This window comes from Taudactylus pleione, unplaced genomic scaffold (genome assembly GCF_031769625.1).
Source record: "Taudactylus pleione unplaced genomic scaffold, aTauple2 ptg000093l, whole genome shotgun sequence".
In the NCBI taxonomy this organism is placed as follows: Eukaryota; Metazoa; Chordata; class Amphibia; order Anura; family Myobatrachidae; genus Taudactylus; species Taudactylus pleione.
In genome coordinates, this window is record NW_028284495.1 from 34662644 (window position 1) to 34675843 (window position 13200).

General features: G+C 46.2%; 1 protein-coding gene across 4 annotated transcripts in view; it reads left to right on the forward strand.

Annotated features, from left to right (window-relative positions):
- Window positions 1-13200, forward strand: part of ARHGAP28 (Rho GTPase activating protein 28) — a 253189-nt gene that overhangs the window by 163020 nt on the left and 76969 nt on the right. For all 4 annotated transcript variants that reach the window (XM_088469667.1, XM_088469666.1, XM_088469668.1 and 1 more), the window contains exon 2: window positions 151-341. In XM_088469667.1, the coding sequence (XP_088325793.1) occupies window positions 151-341 (191 nt within the window). The remainder of the gene's footprint in view (window positions 1-150; window positions 342-13200) is intronic.

Genomic DNA, 13200 nt, shown 5'->3' on the forward strand with positions numbered 1-13200 from the left:
ATCTCTTTGACATAGCAGTTCCCTTGTTTTAGTAACCTTCTTATTTTTCCTGTAATTACTTTGGCATCTATTATTTTTTTCTATGATCCATTATAACCTCAGTTTGTTGTAACCATTGTGTTAAGTGTAATTTGTAATTTTGTCTTCTAGAAAAAGTCACTCTCGAAGAATTAACAGGATGCTTTCAAATGAATCTTTACACTCCCCTGCGTTCAATCGCTCCATCTCAGAAACATCCAATTCATCAATGGAGGATTTCTGGTGTGAACTCAAAAACATCAAAGAGAACAGTGAGAATGGGTCAGATGACAGCCTGTTAGTAGATATGAAACCAGTGGATGGTAAGTGACAAAGGGAGTCAGTGTATTGTCATCAGAATATTCATGTAATCCGTCTAACAACAAAATCATTATAGGATAATAAACTGTAGTCTTGTGGATGTGTCACAAGATTATTTTGATAATAATGAATAATTTATGTGCTTTGAGAATTGCAGAAGTAATTTTAAAACAACTTTAAACTACCTTAATTGTAAAACTTAACAAAAAAAAAAAATATATATATATATATATATATATATATATATATATAGCCCCCACTGGCCTCCAGGCACACAATTTTTCGTCCAAATCCATCCAGTGGAAAGCTCAGAAGAGGAAATTGGCAATTCAATTTTGTATACAAGTGTATACACACTTGTCTGCCCCAGTTCTCCTTGGATGGACTCCACTTGGCAGCCCTTAGGTGTGGTCATACCTCCCTCCCTTTTCTTCCTTGTGTGGGCAGATCCCTCCAGTCCCATACAGAATCCGTGGCTCACTATTGCCACCTAGGTTGATATTGCCACTATATATATTATATATATATATATATATATATATTATATTGTGACATGGACAGCAGGACTTCACTGGTTTAAATGTGGAACAGCAATCCAGTCCAGGTTTTCTTTAAGGTCAGAGATGAACTGCAGCATGGCTGATTAGTAGCACATGTTAGCTAGCTTTAAAAGTGGTGTTTGTGCACAGGGATGATCAGGGGCGGATTGGGAATTAAATGTGGCCCTGGAAAAAAGTCCAAAAGAGGCCCTGTGTGCACAAAATGGGCGTGGCCTCATGGCAAGGGGTGTGGCCTCACGTGAAATGCCATCCCTGCCAGTTTCATCATGCTGGGGGCATGCTCACCACTCAAGGAGCTGATGTGCATGCCCACAGTCCCTCTCTCAAGTGAATAAACACAGCATGTGAATGAGCATTTTCTTACCTATATGATTTCTCTGCAATGTGTAACCTCTGAAGAAATTGATCCTGGACAGGCCGTGTCTTGAGTCGGTGATCACTATTCATGCAGGAGATCACATGGTCTGGAAACCACCTGTTTGCGTAGCAATAAAGCCAATATCACAATCATGCAACAGTAGTTCAACTGAATAATACTAGTAATGTGAGTTTCCTTTATCAAACAAATTTATATTAATAAAATATATTTGCTCATTTGGTACCATTTGTATCAGTGATATGGTTTAATTTGAATTGTTGTCACCATCACCTTGCTCCTCTCCAGCGCCATCATCCTGCTCCTCTCCAGCAGCATCTCCCTGCGCCTCTCCAGCACCCATATCCTGCTCCTCCCCAGCTCCATCATCCTACACCTCCCCAGCACCATCATCCTGCGCCTCCCCAGCACCATCATCCTGCGCCTCCCCAGCACCATCATCCTGCGTCTCCCCAGCTCCATCATCCTGCGTCTCCCCAGCTCCATCATCCTGCGCCTCCCCTGCACCATCATAGTGCTCCTCCCCAGCGCCATCATCCTGTGTCTCCCCAGCGCCATCATCCTGCTCCTCTCCAGCACCCATATCCTGCTCCTCCCCAGCTCCATCATCCTATGCCTCCCCAGCACCATCTCCCTGCGCCTCTCCAGCACCATCATCCTACACCTCCCCAGCACCATCATCCTACGCCTCCCCAGCACCATCATCCTGCGCCTCCCCAGCACCATCATCCTGCGTCTCCCCAGCTCCATCATCCTGCGTCTCCCCAGCTCCATCACCCTGTGCCTCCCCAGCTCCATCATCCTGCGCCTCCCCTGCACCATCATAGTGCTCCTCCCCAGCACCATCATCCTGTGTCTCCCCAGTGCCGTCATCCTGCGTCTCCCCAGCGCCATCATCCTGCGTCTCCCCAGTGTCCTCATCCTCCGTCTTTCCAGCGCCATCATCTTGCATCTTCCCAGTGCCATCATCTTGCTCCTCTCATCCTGCATCTACCCAGCATCATCATCCTGCCCTAGCACATAATAGCCCAGTCCCCAGATAAATCATCTCCCCTTAGCACTAAATAACCCCACTTCCCCCCAGACAGATCATTTGCCCCTAGAACAGAATAATCCCACTCCCCCCAAACAGATCATCATTTCCCCCTTAGTACAGACTAGCCCCCAGACAGAATCCATTAGCCAGTGCAGCACTGCAGGCAGCCTGTCAGTCTTTCAAATAAAATGTCCTGCAAGCAGGACAGACAGGCTGGCCACAGCAGGTGCCAATGACAGCACTAGCCTGCAAATTGCAATCAGAGTCACTCAGTGACTCTTGCCTTGTCTGAGTCTCCTGGCCAACCCCAACTATCTCCACTCCTGTCCTCTATGAGTCCTCTGTACAGTCCGGCTGGCAGGCAGCAGGTGGGGGCCATATGAAGTGCAGAGATGGTGTGCGGGCATTGTCAGGACTGCTGTTTCCCCCGTGAATGATGTGATTGCTCTGTGCCTAGTTTATCATGAAGATGTGCCTCAGCTTTCCTGCCGGTCCCGGACTCGCTCTGCAGCCTCTGCCTCGGAGGCGCGTGACATCACTGGCCGGTGTTTGTGGTGCATGTTGTTCTCCTTCAGCTGGGTGGGACTTGGAGCCTCTCCTCTTCCATTGATAACAGCCGCGTGCCGAAGTATTAGCTGTGACAGGCAGCTGGTGGGCTGCCTGTCAGGAAAGCAAGCCATGACGGGAACTTGCTGAAGGGGGCGGGGCCACAGATGACAAGCGTCCCCACACACCAATCGGCCCACCGGGAATCTCCCCGCTGTAGGCAATGGCCAATCTGCCCCTGGGGATGATGATCCTGACGGTGAAGTAGTTGCCCAGGTTATAGGCCCAGGGGTGATTAGTGTTAGGGATCCTGGACCTGTAAGTCCACAAGAACTGTGTTGCTGTTTGGAAGACTCTGTGCACCAGCCTGTAACACCTTGCCTGTGAACACTGCACTGTCCTGTATTCATACCTGTGATGAGAAAATAAACACCTGTCGGATTTTACCCAGTCTATGTGATTCTTGTCACATTTGGTGCCTGAACAGGGACCTTGCTGGATACTACTATGCAGCAAGAGCCCAGATACAGTGACCGGATCTACCCACAGTGGCAGTGAGATGCATTGTAGGACGCTACCCACTGCGCAGTGGCTTGGTGAGTCTGAGTCGCATTACTAGCTGCTGGGTAGGTAGGTGTGGCATGCCAGCCATAAAACAGCAGTTGTAAACAGTGACAATCTGTCCATGTGTATATGCAAATTGTGCACAATATAAAACTGCTTAATTCCTGTGTATGGGGCAGGGGGCCCAGGTAATGTAGTGCAGTTTTAAGGGAATTGAGCTGATATAGATTGCTGGTAATTTGTCTGGCAAGAGAGTTAATTAAGCCTGCTATTTTTGTCCACAAAGTGGAAAAGCAGAGTAATATGGAGGAAATTTTTAAAGTGTTTGCTGAATTAATTGCATGGCAGCAGGCTCTAGCTGCTGGGCAACAAACTGAAATTCAATTATTACATGCAGAGTTAACTGAAATGAAGAAAGGTGGGCATGAGCGAGAGCTGTTACAGAAGCTTACCCCATCTGATGACATTGAAGCTTTTCTGTGCACCTTTGAGCGTACTGCTGCACGTTTAAATTGGCCTGAGGAGGAGTAGGCTGCTAGACTTGCTCCCTGTCTCACAGGGGAACCTCAGAGAGCATATGTTGTTTTAAATGTGCCTGAGGCAAACTCCTATCCATGCCTGAAAAAGGCAATACTCAGCAGGGTTGGAGTGACTGGCCCTAGCAAAGCTCAGGAGTTTCAGGAATGGCGGCTGAACTCGTCTGAGCCTCCAAGGGTCCAGCTGGCCAAATTAGCCAGGCTAAGTAAGGCATGGCTATATGTTCAGCGTATATCAGGGGTGGTGGCTTTGGAACATGCTGTGCGACTACTAGACCATGTGGTGCAACAGTGGGCCCTACAGGATGATTCTCAAACGTTTGAGGAGTTAGCAGTGGTGATAGAATGGTACCTGACTCTTGGAAAGTTGAATAAAGCCAAGCAGAGGCTCCAGCAAGTACCCGAGCCTAGAACCCAGGTCTCAGTTGTTAAAGCCAATAAGCCACCTCCAGCTGTGTGTTTTGACTGCAGCGCCAGAACTGCCCAAAGCCGATGGACTGCAGTGCTGGAAAAACAAGTCAACCAGTGGTCAGCATGGCTGCTGGAAGCACTTCTCCGGCGCAAACCACCTTGTTTTGTTTGATGGTGTGAGTGGAAGATCGGGAGGTCTGGGCCTTAGTGGATACTGGCAGCGAATTAACCATCATCTCTGCCAACCTGGTTCCATCTAGGGCTGATCAGTTGCTACCCCCGGTAAAGATTATATGTGTACATGGGGATGTAGAAGAATGCCCCTGAGTGCACATCCCGATAACGATAAAAGGGCGATCTCTGAAGGTGGTTGCCGCAGTAGCTGCCAGACCACCCTACCCATTGATCCTAGGTCGGGACTTTCCATTATTACAAGAGGTGGCTACTTGGCATGATGGCAGCAGACAGTCCACGTCAGAGATGTCCCAAGATTTAAGCTCTACTGTGTCCCAAAGTTTGGTGGCTATAACACCCTCCTTGGCCAGTGAGCAGCAGGAGGGGAGTGAGACCGAGGCACAATGGGTTCCCATTGGCAAGGAAGTGTCTTTGCAGGAATTTGGCCAAGACCAACAGAATGATGGGAACTTGATACATGCATTTGAAAATGTTGTAGAGATAAATGGTAGAGTAATCATGGCTTTACCAGCAGAAGGTGCACCATACTTTGCATTGGAAAATTATTTGTTATATTGTGTAACATATTTGCAGGGTAAGAGAGTAGACCAATTGTTGGTTCCACGGAAACACGAGCAGTTGGTGTTGAGGGCAGCTCATACACACCTGTGGGGTGGCCATTTGGGGGAGGAGAATGCTCTCCAGCGTATTCAAGTAAGATTCTTCTGGCCCGGCATTCATGCAGCAGTAAAAAGTATTGCCAGGAATGTCCAGTGTGTCAGAAGACAGCATCCCGGCCAGGGTTTTGGGCACCCTTGGTTCCCCTCCCTGTCATTTCTGTACCTTTTGAGAGAATTGATATGGATCTTATAGGGCCAGTGGAAAAATCTGCTAGTGGGCATCAATACATATTAGTGGTGGTAGATTATGCCACAAGGTGATGCTATATACCCATCTGGGAATATTAAAATAGGTTCTGTCAGATCAAAGTACCCCTTTTGTATCTAAATTGATGAAAGATTTGTGCCGACTGTTAAGGGTAGATAGGATTACCACCTCAGTTTATCACCCGCAAATGGATGGCCTAGTGGAACGCTTTAACCAGACCCTTAAACAGATGATAAAGAGGGCGGTGTCACAAGAAAAGCGATATTGGAATCTACTCCTTGCTTATTTGATGTTTGCAGTTCGTTAAGTGCCCCAATCCTCCACGGGATACAGTCCCTTCAAACTCCTCTATGGGAGGCAGCCTAGAGGGATTTTAGATGTGTTAAAAGAAGGATGGGAGCAACAGCCATGTCAAGATCCTAATATCGTTCAGTTTGTGTCCTAATTATATGGCCGGTTATGGCAGATTTCTGAACGAACATATGGACAGAGCTCAACAGCATCAGAAACACAATTATGACGTTACCACAGTCATCTGGTCTTTCAAACCAGGAGACAAGGTACTAGTGCTTTGCCTACTACTGAGAGCAAATTGTATGCTCAATGGCTATGTCCTTATGAGATCATAGAGGCGGTGGGACCTGTAAAGTACAGAGAATGACAGGATGGTAGAAGGAAGGAGGCACAAACTTACTATATAAATCTATTAAAACCTTGGAAAGAAAGTTCCAGTTAGCCCTCTTTAGTGGCAAAAAAGACCTCAGACTGTCAGTTACCCATGGAGGTCACCCTTAGTCTTAGCCAAAAACAGGAAGTGATGAGCTTAGTAGCACAAAACCAAGATGTATTTTCTGCTATTCTGGGAAAGTCCCAAAATCATACAGCATGATATTGTTACTACTCCTGGGGTGATAATAAAACAGGACCCTATCGCATACCCGAGGCAAAACGGGCAGCGGTAAAACTAGAGGTGGAGGAGATGCTGCACTTAGAGGTCATAGAGGAGTCAAACAGTGAATGGAATAACCCCATTGTCTTAGTGCCTAAGCCTTCGGGGGCTTTAAGATTCTGTAATGACTTTCAGAAGTAAAGTAAAGTTTCTCAGTTTGACTTCTATCCTATGCCCTGGGTTGACGAACTGGTGAAGATTATAGCAAAAAGCCAGTATCTCACCACTCTCGATTTGACAAAAGGGTATTGGCAGATTCCTTTGACAGAAGCTGCCAAAGCAAAAACATTCTTCTCTACCCCAGAGGGTTTGTTCCAGTACAAAATGCTGCCTTTTGGTTTGCATGGAGCTCCAGCAACTTTCCAGAAGGCTATGAATAAGTTGCTTCGGCCCCACAGGAAGTATGCAGCTGTATATTTAGATGACATCGTCATCTTTAGCTCAGACTGGGAGTCACACCTTCCCATGGTAGAGGCAGTGTTACAGTCTTTATGGGCACATTGGTTTACCGCTAACCCTGAGAAATGTGCCATTGGAATGGTGGAGGCTAAATACTTGGGATATATCATAGGCAGAGGGCAGGTTAAACCTCAGCCCAGTAAGGTGGAAGCAGTACTCACGTGGCCTAAACCTAAATGTAAATCACTACTCGGAACATTCCTTGATCTGGTGGGTTATTACCGCAGATTCATACATGATTTTGCCACCAGGGCGGCTCCACTGACTGAGTGCCTTGAGAAACAATCTCCAAATCAGATAATGTGGTCTAGGCCAGCAAAGGCTGCTTGGCAAGATTTAAGACTAGCTCTGTGTGTAGAGCTTGTTCTGCAAGCTCCTGACTTTTAGAAGCAGTTTGTGTTGCAGACTGATGCCTCTGGGACAGGCTTAGGAGCAGTCCATTCCCAGGACGTAGATGGAGAGGAGAGACCTATACTGTATCTTAGCCAGAAATTGCTGCCCAGAGAACGCAAGTACTCAACTGTGGAACAGGAGTGCTTGGCGATTAAGTGGGCAGTAGAGTCGGTAATTATTATCTGTTGGGGCGAGAATTCCGGCAAGTCACAGATCATGCTCCCTTACAGTGGATGCACAGAAAACAAAGAGGTGAATGCCCGGGTGACCCGCTGGTTTTTGGCTTTACAGCCATTCAAATTTGAGGTGCAGCATCGACCGGGGAAAAGGCACTTCAATGCTGATGCTCTTTACAGAAGGGTTGTGGATCCCGAACCTCCGAGCAACTGTATGGTGAAACTAGGGGAGGAAGAGGGGATGCAAGATGAGCTCTGGAAAGTGGTAGAGGATTGTCTTCCCAGTTGGATGATGCAAATAGAGGTGGGTGAGGCAGAGAGCTCGCCTGAAAAAGTGTTAACTTCACCAGGGTGGTTGAAGCGAAGGGGGAAGGAGTGTGACAGGGACAGCAGGACTTCACTGGTTTAAATGTGAAACAGCAGTTGAACATCAATCCAGTCCAGGTTTTCTTTAAGGTCAGAGATGAACTGCAGCCAGGCTGATTAGTAGCACAGCTTGCTTTAAAATTTGCTGTTTGTGCACAGGGATGAAGATCCTGACGGTAAAGTAGTCGCCCAGGTTATAGGCACAGGGGTGACTAGTGTTAGGGATCCTGGACCTGTGAGTCCACTAAAGACCTGTGTTGCTGTTTGGAAGATTCTCTGTACCAGCCTGCAACATCTTGCCTGTGAACACTGCACTGTCCTGCATACCTGCCTGTTGTAAGAAAATAAACACCTGTTGGATTTTACTCGGTCTATGTGATTCTTGTCACTATATATATATGTATATATATATACTGTGTGGACTTTGTATTTTCTCCCTGTGCTTGCGTGGGTTTCCTTCGGGTACTCCGGTTTCCTCCCACATTCCAAAAATATACTGGTAGGTTAATTGGCTCACAACAATAATTAACCCTAATGTGTATGTGTGCGCGCATGTGATAGGGAACATAGGCCCTCATTCAGAGCCGTACGCTCTGAGCAGAGCGCACGCTCTGAATGAGGGCCGGGCTCCATTTTCATGGAGCGTCCTCCTGGACGCTCGTATAGCTGTGTGTCACCACCCACAGGCTATACGAGCGTGCTTTGTGATGGTCGCGATGGTCGAGACCATCGCGACCATCGAATTTGCGAGCCGGAGCCTGCGGTTGAGGTTTTCAACCGCAAGCTCCGGAGTGATTTTGGCTCTATCAGAGCCAAAATCACTCCCACTGACATCACTAGTGATGTCAGTGGGCCGGCTTCTGACGGGAGGCGTTCCCGTGGGAACGCCCCCGTCAGGGAGGCACGCCCCCGGCACGCCCACCAAAGGGGGCATGCTGTCAATCAACATTGACAGCACCCCCCCTTTGATCGGACACAACGAGCGAAGGAATTTCCTTCGCTCATCGCGTCTGGCGCATGCGCACGACGGAGCTCCCTCCGTCGTGCGCATGCTCAGTGCATAACATCGACCCACTTGCGAGCGGACAGCCGCTCGCGAGTGGGTCTGAATCAGGCCCATAGATTGTAAGCTCCACTGGGGCAGGGACTGATGTGAATGGACAAGTAGCACTTCCAATTATGTGTGCACTAAATAAATAACTGGTAATAATAATAATCTGTAAATTTCTCCTATAGGTGGTGCTAATCCAGAGAATCCACAAATGGATATTTTTTTTTTATTCTCAGTTAGGTGCATTGGTCACAAAAGCAAACATTTTTGTCACAGGGATCAGTGTAGAAGAATCATTGTATTAAATTAGTTTATAAAGGGGTATGCAGTCTGTATGTTGTCATTGATAATATCCACATTCATAATGCTGACACCAGCCTGTCAACGGATATGATGTTGATATAGTTGATGCGTCTATATCTTAAATGTTTAATCGTTTACACCTGAAAAATGTTGACATGGACAGAATATTGGTACATACATAATGATACCGAAAGAATAGAGAGTAAATATGTGAAGGTTAATTACCTTAATATTAGGGAAATCTTATAGCTTGACAAATATTGCCTTTGTACAGATGTGTCCACATACATCTATGCTCCATGCGCTACAAGTCGTGTTACACATAACACGTGAGTGCCGCGTGTCTTTTCGTGCAACTTTATACCTTCAAGTGTGTCTTATGCGCACAAACAGATTCTCCTGATTAAAATGATATGCAGCATGCCTATGTTCTGTGTGCAACTGCGGGTCTATCAGCATGTGAAATGCTACGTTATAGTGTCAGTGGCTGTGACACTGTAACATAGCGTTTTGCATGCACATACTCCCTCAGTTGCACACAGAACATAGGCATGCCACACATGGGCTTCAGAACAGGGGGAGGGGGACAAAGGGGTGGCTCGTCCCCCCTAAACATTTAAAAAAAGCAGCGGCCGTGGACTGTCAGAGCTGTGCAGCTTTATAGTAATAAGCTGCACGGCCCATGCACCACATGGAGGAGGAGGTGTAATGTGCGGTCATTAAAACACTGCACATTACACTTTCTCTTCTGTGCCGTGCAGGGACTGTGCAGCCTATTACTATAAAGCACAGCCCCTGACAGTCCACGGCCTTCGCTTAGGTAAGATGGAGGGGAGAGGGGGGTGGGGCGGCGCTGGAACTATTTTATGTTGCCCCCCCAACATAAAATCGTTCCCATACCCCTGATGTCTCATATCATTTTAATCAGCAGAAGCTGCTTGTGTCGTTTGATTTACACCACTGTGAGTATAAGACGCATTTTAAGGTAAAAAGTTGCACGAAAGACGATTAGCACTACAGAGTCATGCCACGCCATGGCGTGACTAAATGGGCTGTTTAACACACCTGGAGGCTAGATGTATGTGGACACATCTGTACATTGCACTATATGTATGATTTATATTTTAATACAAACTACTATTGAATAACATTTATGTTGTGATTTCGAATCGCCATTTGCTTTAAACAGTGTTATTACACCATATATTTGTAAATATCTCTGAAAACTGCAACAGTATATATGACTAACAGGTGTGGATACAGGCTCTGATTCAGAGCCGGACGCTCTGACAGAGCGCTCACTCTGAATCAGGGCCGTCCCTCTTACTTTTTGGAGCGGCCTCCTGGCCGCTCGCATAGCTGTGGGTGACCACCCACAGCTACAGCGAGCGGCCAAAATGATGGTTGCGATGGTCAAGACCATAGCGACCATCGGGCTTGCGACGAGACCCTTGTGGTAGGGTCTCGCTGCCGCAAGCCCTGGAGTGCTTTTGGCTCTATCAGAGCCAAAAGCACTCCCACTGACATCACTAGTGATGTCAGTGGGGCCGGTCCCAGACGGTAGGCGTTCCCATGGGAACGCCTCCGTCTGGGCAGCCACGCCCCCAGCACGCCCACCAAAGGGGGCGAGCTGTCACTCACCGTCGACAGCACGACCCCTTTGGTGCGAGACCCATCCGTCGTTATTCGGGTCTCGCGCATGCGCACGACGGAGCCTCCATCTTGCGCATGCACACTTGGGCAACATCGACCCGCTTGCGAGTGCTCAGCACTCGCGAGCGGGTCTGAATCAGGCCCCAGTGTATAACCAGTGGCCCAACTGAATGATACATTCTATATGGTGTATTGTTGAGTATTATAATATCCAAATGAATAGTGGTGCTCCAATGATAAGTAGCAATTAATGCAATTATTACTACCTTGACTAATAATTACAAGCTGTTTAAGATATCCCTAACAAGGGGGAGAATTACCCCAGGCTATCATTCACACTGTGATTCCTAAACAATCTTAATTAAGAGATAAATTGTTTCACAGTATAAGGAGAATATGTGGATACAATGTTTACATTTCCTGTATTGCTAAGGGAAACATTATATGTGCTGCACTTTTAAATATTAATGCACCTCATATGATTAGCACTGTTCTATTATAGAGAAAACCAAATGGTGGCTTTATTTATTGGAACCCAATTAGAACCTTGGAGCACTGTCAGAATAATACCCCTTTTACACCGACCTAAAAATCCCAGGTTGATGCGCATCAGGTGTAAATGGATCCAACTTGGGTACTTTGCAGGTTGGCCATGGGTCGTCCCCGTGCCACCCTGCAGTGTAAACGGCGCAATCCAGGTCACGATAACCCAGATCGTGCCGCATGCAGCCCTATTGGCCAGCTTCAGTGGCGCTTGCAGATGACATAATCTCCAAGCGTCCACTGCAGCGCTGGAAGAACCTGGTCACTGCAGACCCGGCTCCGGTGTGAACAGCTTCGACTCGGGAATATCCTGGGTCGGCACCGCAGTCTAAAGGCGTAAGTTCCGGGTCTGATCTTGATTGGAACCCTGCTCAGACTCAGAACTTTGATATAAAAATGGTATAACTCTGGAACAATCTAATAGAATTTTACAATCACAACCACAATATATCTGTGGCTGAAAACTTTTCTGTACAATTACAGTACAATTGGGTAGCCTAAATTTATAACTTTAGATTTTCTTATTGATTACACAGATATTTCACCACCAAGATATTAGGTATTAACAACCTATTTGCAGATTAACAATATTCATTATAAAGTTAGAAAAAGGTAATTACCAACTCTCAATATATGTTTTTAAAAAATGTTTTTTTTTGTATGTGTTTATATGTTGTAAACACAGTGAGGAACACTTCTGTTTACTCTCTTATAGGAATTAATTATTTCTACTTTTAATTTAGAAATATGATATAATAAAGTTTAGTATTTTAAAACATATAACCTATACACCTAAAACTCTATTATTAATACATATATATATATATATACACTGTATATCTCTATATATCTCCGTCCGTCCGTGTGTGTGTGTGTATATATATATATATATATATATATATATATATATAGTGCAGGTTTTTAGAAATGGAGTTGTTGCCCATAGCATCCAATCAGATTCCAGCTATTATCTTCTAGAAGGTGCTGGATAAATGATAATTAGAATCTGATTGGTTAGTATCGGCAACAGTCCCATTTCTAAAAACCCGCATTTTAGTAAATGCAACCCATAGACTCAAGTGTGCCCACAACAAAGAGTTTGTCTTTTATTTTTTGCATCTTGCAAAAAAAAAAACCCTTCTGTGTAGATATATACCGAAACCCAGGGGAGCACCACCAGCACCGATCAGAATAAAACTCTTTGAGTCAATACTAAAAATTGTTGGTTCAGGATATTACCAAAACTCTAATGAATAACTACTTGAATAATTGTATTAAGAGCTATCTTGTGCAGGTGTCACAACTCACGGATAGATATAGGTTGCTAACACTTATTTTAGGATTGGCGAGACCTAGTACTGTGGGGCAGAGTCTAACGTGCTGGCGGTATTCACCAGGGACCCCCACAAGGATGTTTGGACTTAGCTGTGTCCAACATGCAGGTCGCAGCCTTCAGACTTGGTTCCCTAAAACGGGTGCTGGTGTGCTCTGAATTGGAGTAGAGTATGATGCAGATGTGGTCAACAAGCCGGATTAGAACCAAACAAACTAGATGGTACCAGGGAGCAGACGTAAGCAGGTCACAGAGGATAGCCAAGTGTCAAAACCAGAATAATCAGGTCACAATAAATTCAAGGTCAGGAACGAGCAGTAGATTACAGGTGAGAATGCTGAAGTAAGGTTTTGGAGCCTATACTTTGGCACAGAAGTGACCTCAGGATCCTCCTTATATAGTAGAGGACTTGAATTTGGCACCCATGTGACTTCACCCATGGTGTGCCTGGTCCTTTAAAAACTATTGCTGAGTGGCCTGAGCGGCCCTATGGGAGCCGCAGCCGCTGTCAGGAAGTGAAGAAGCAAGCCTCCGGGACTGCACC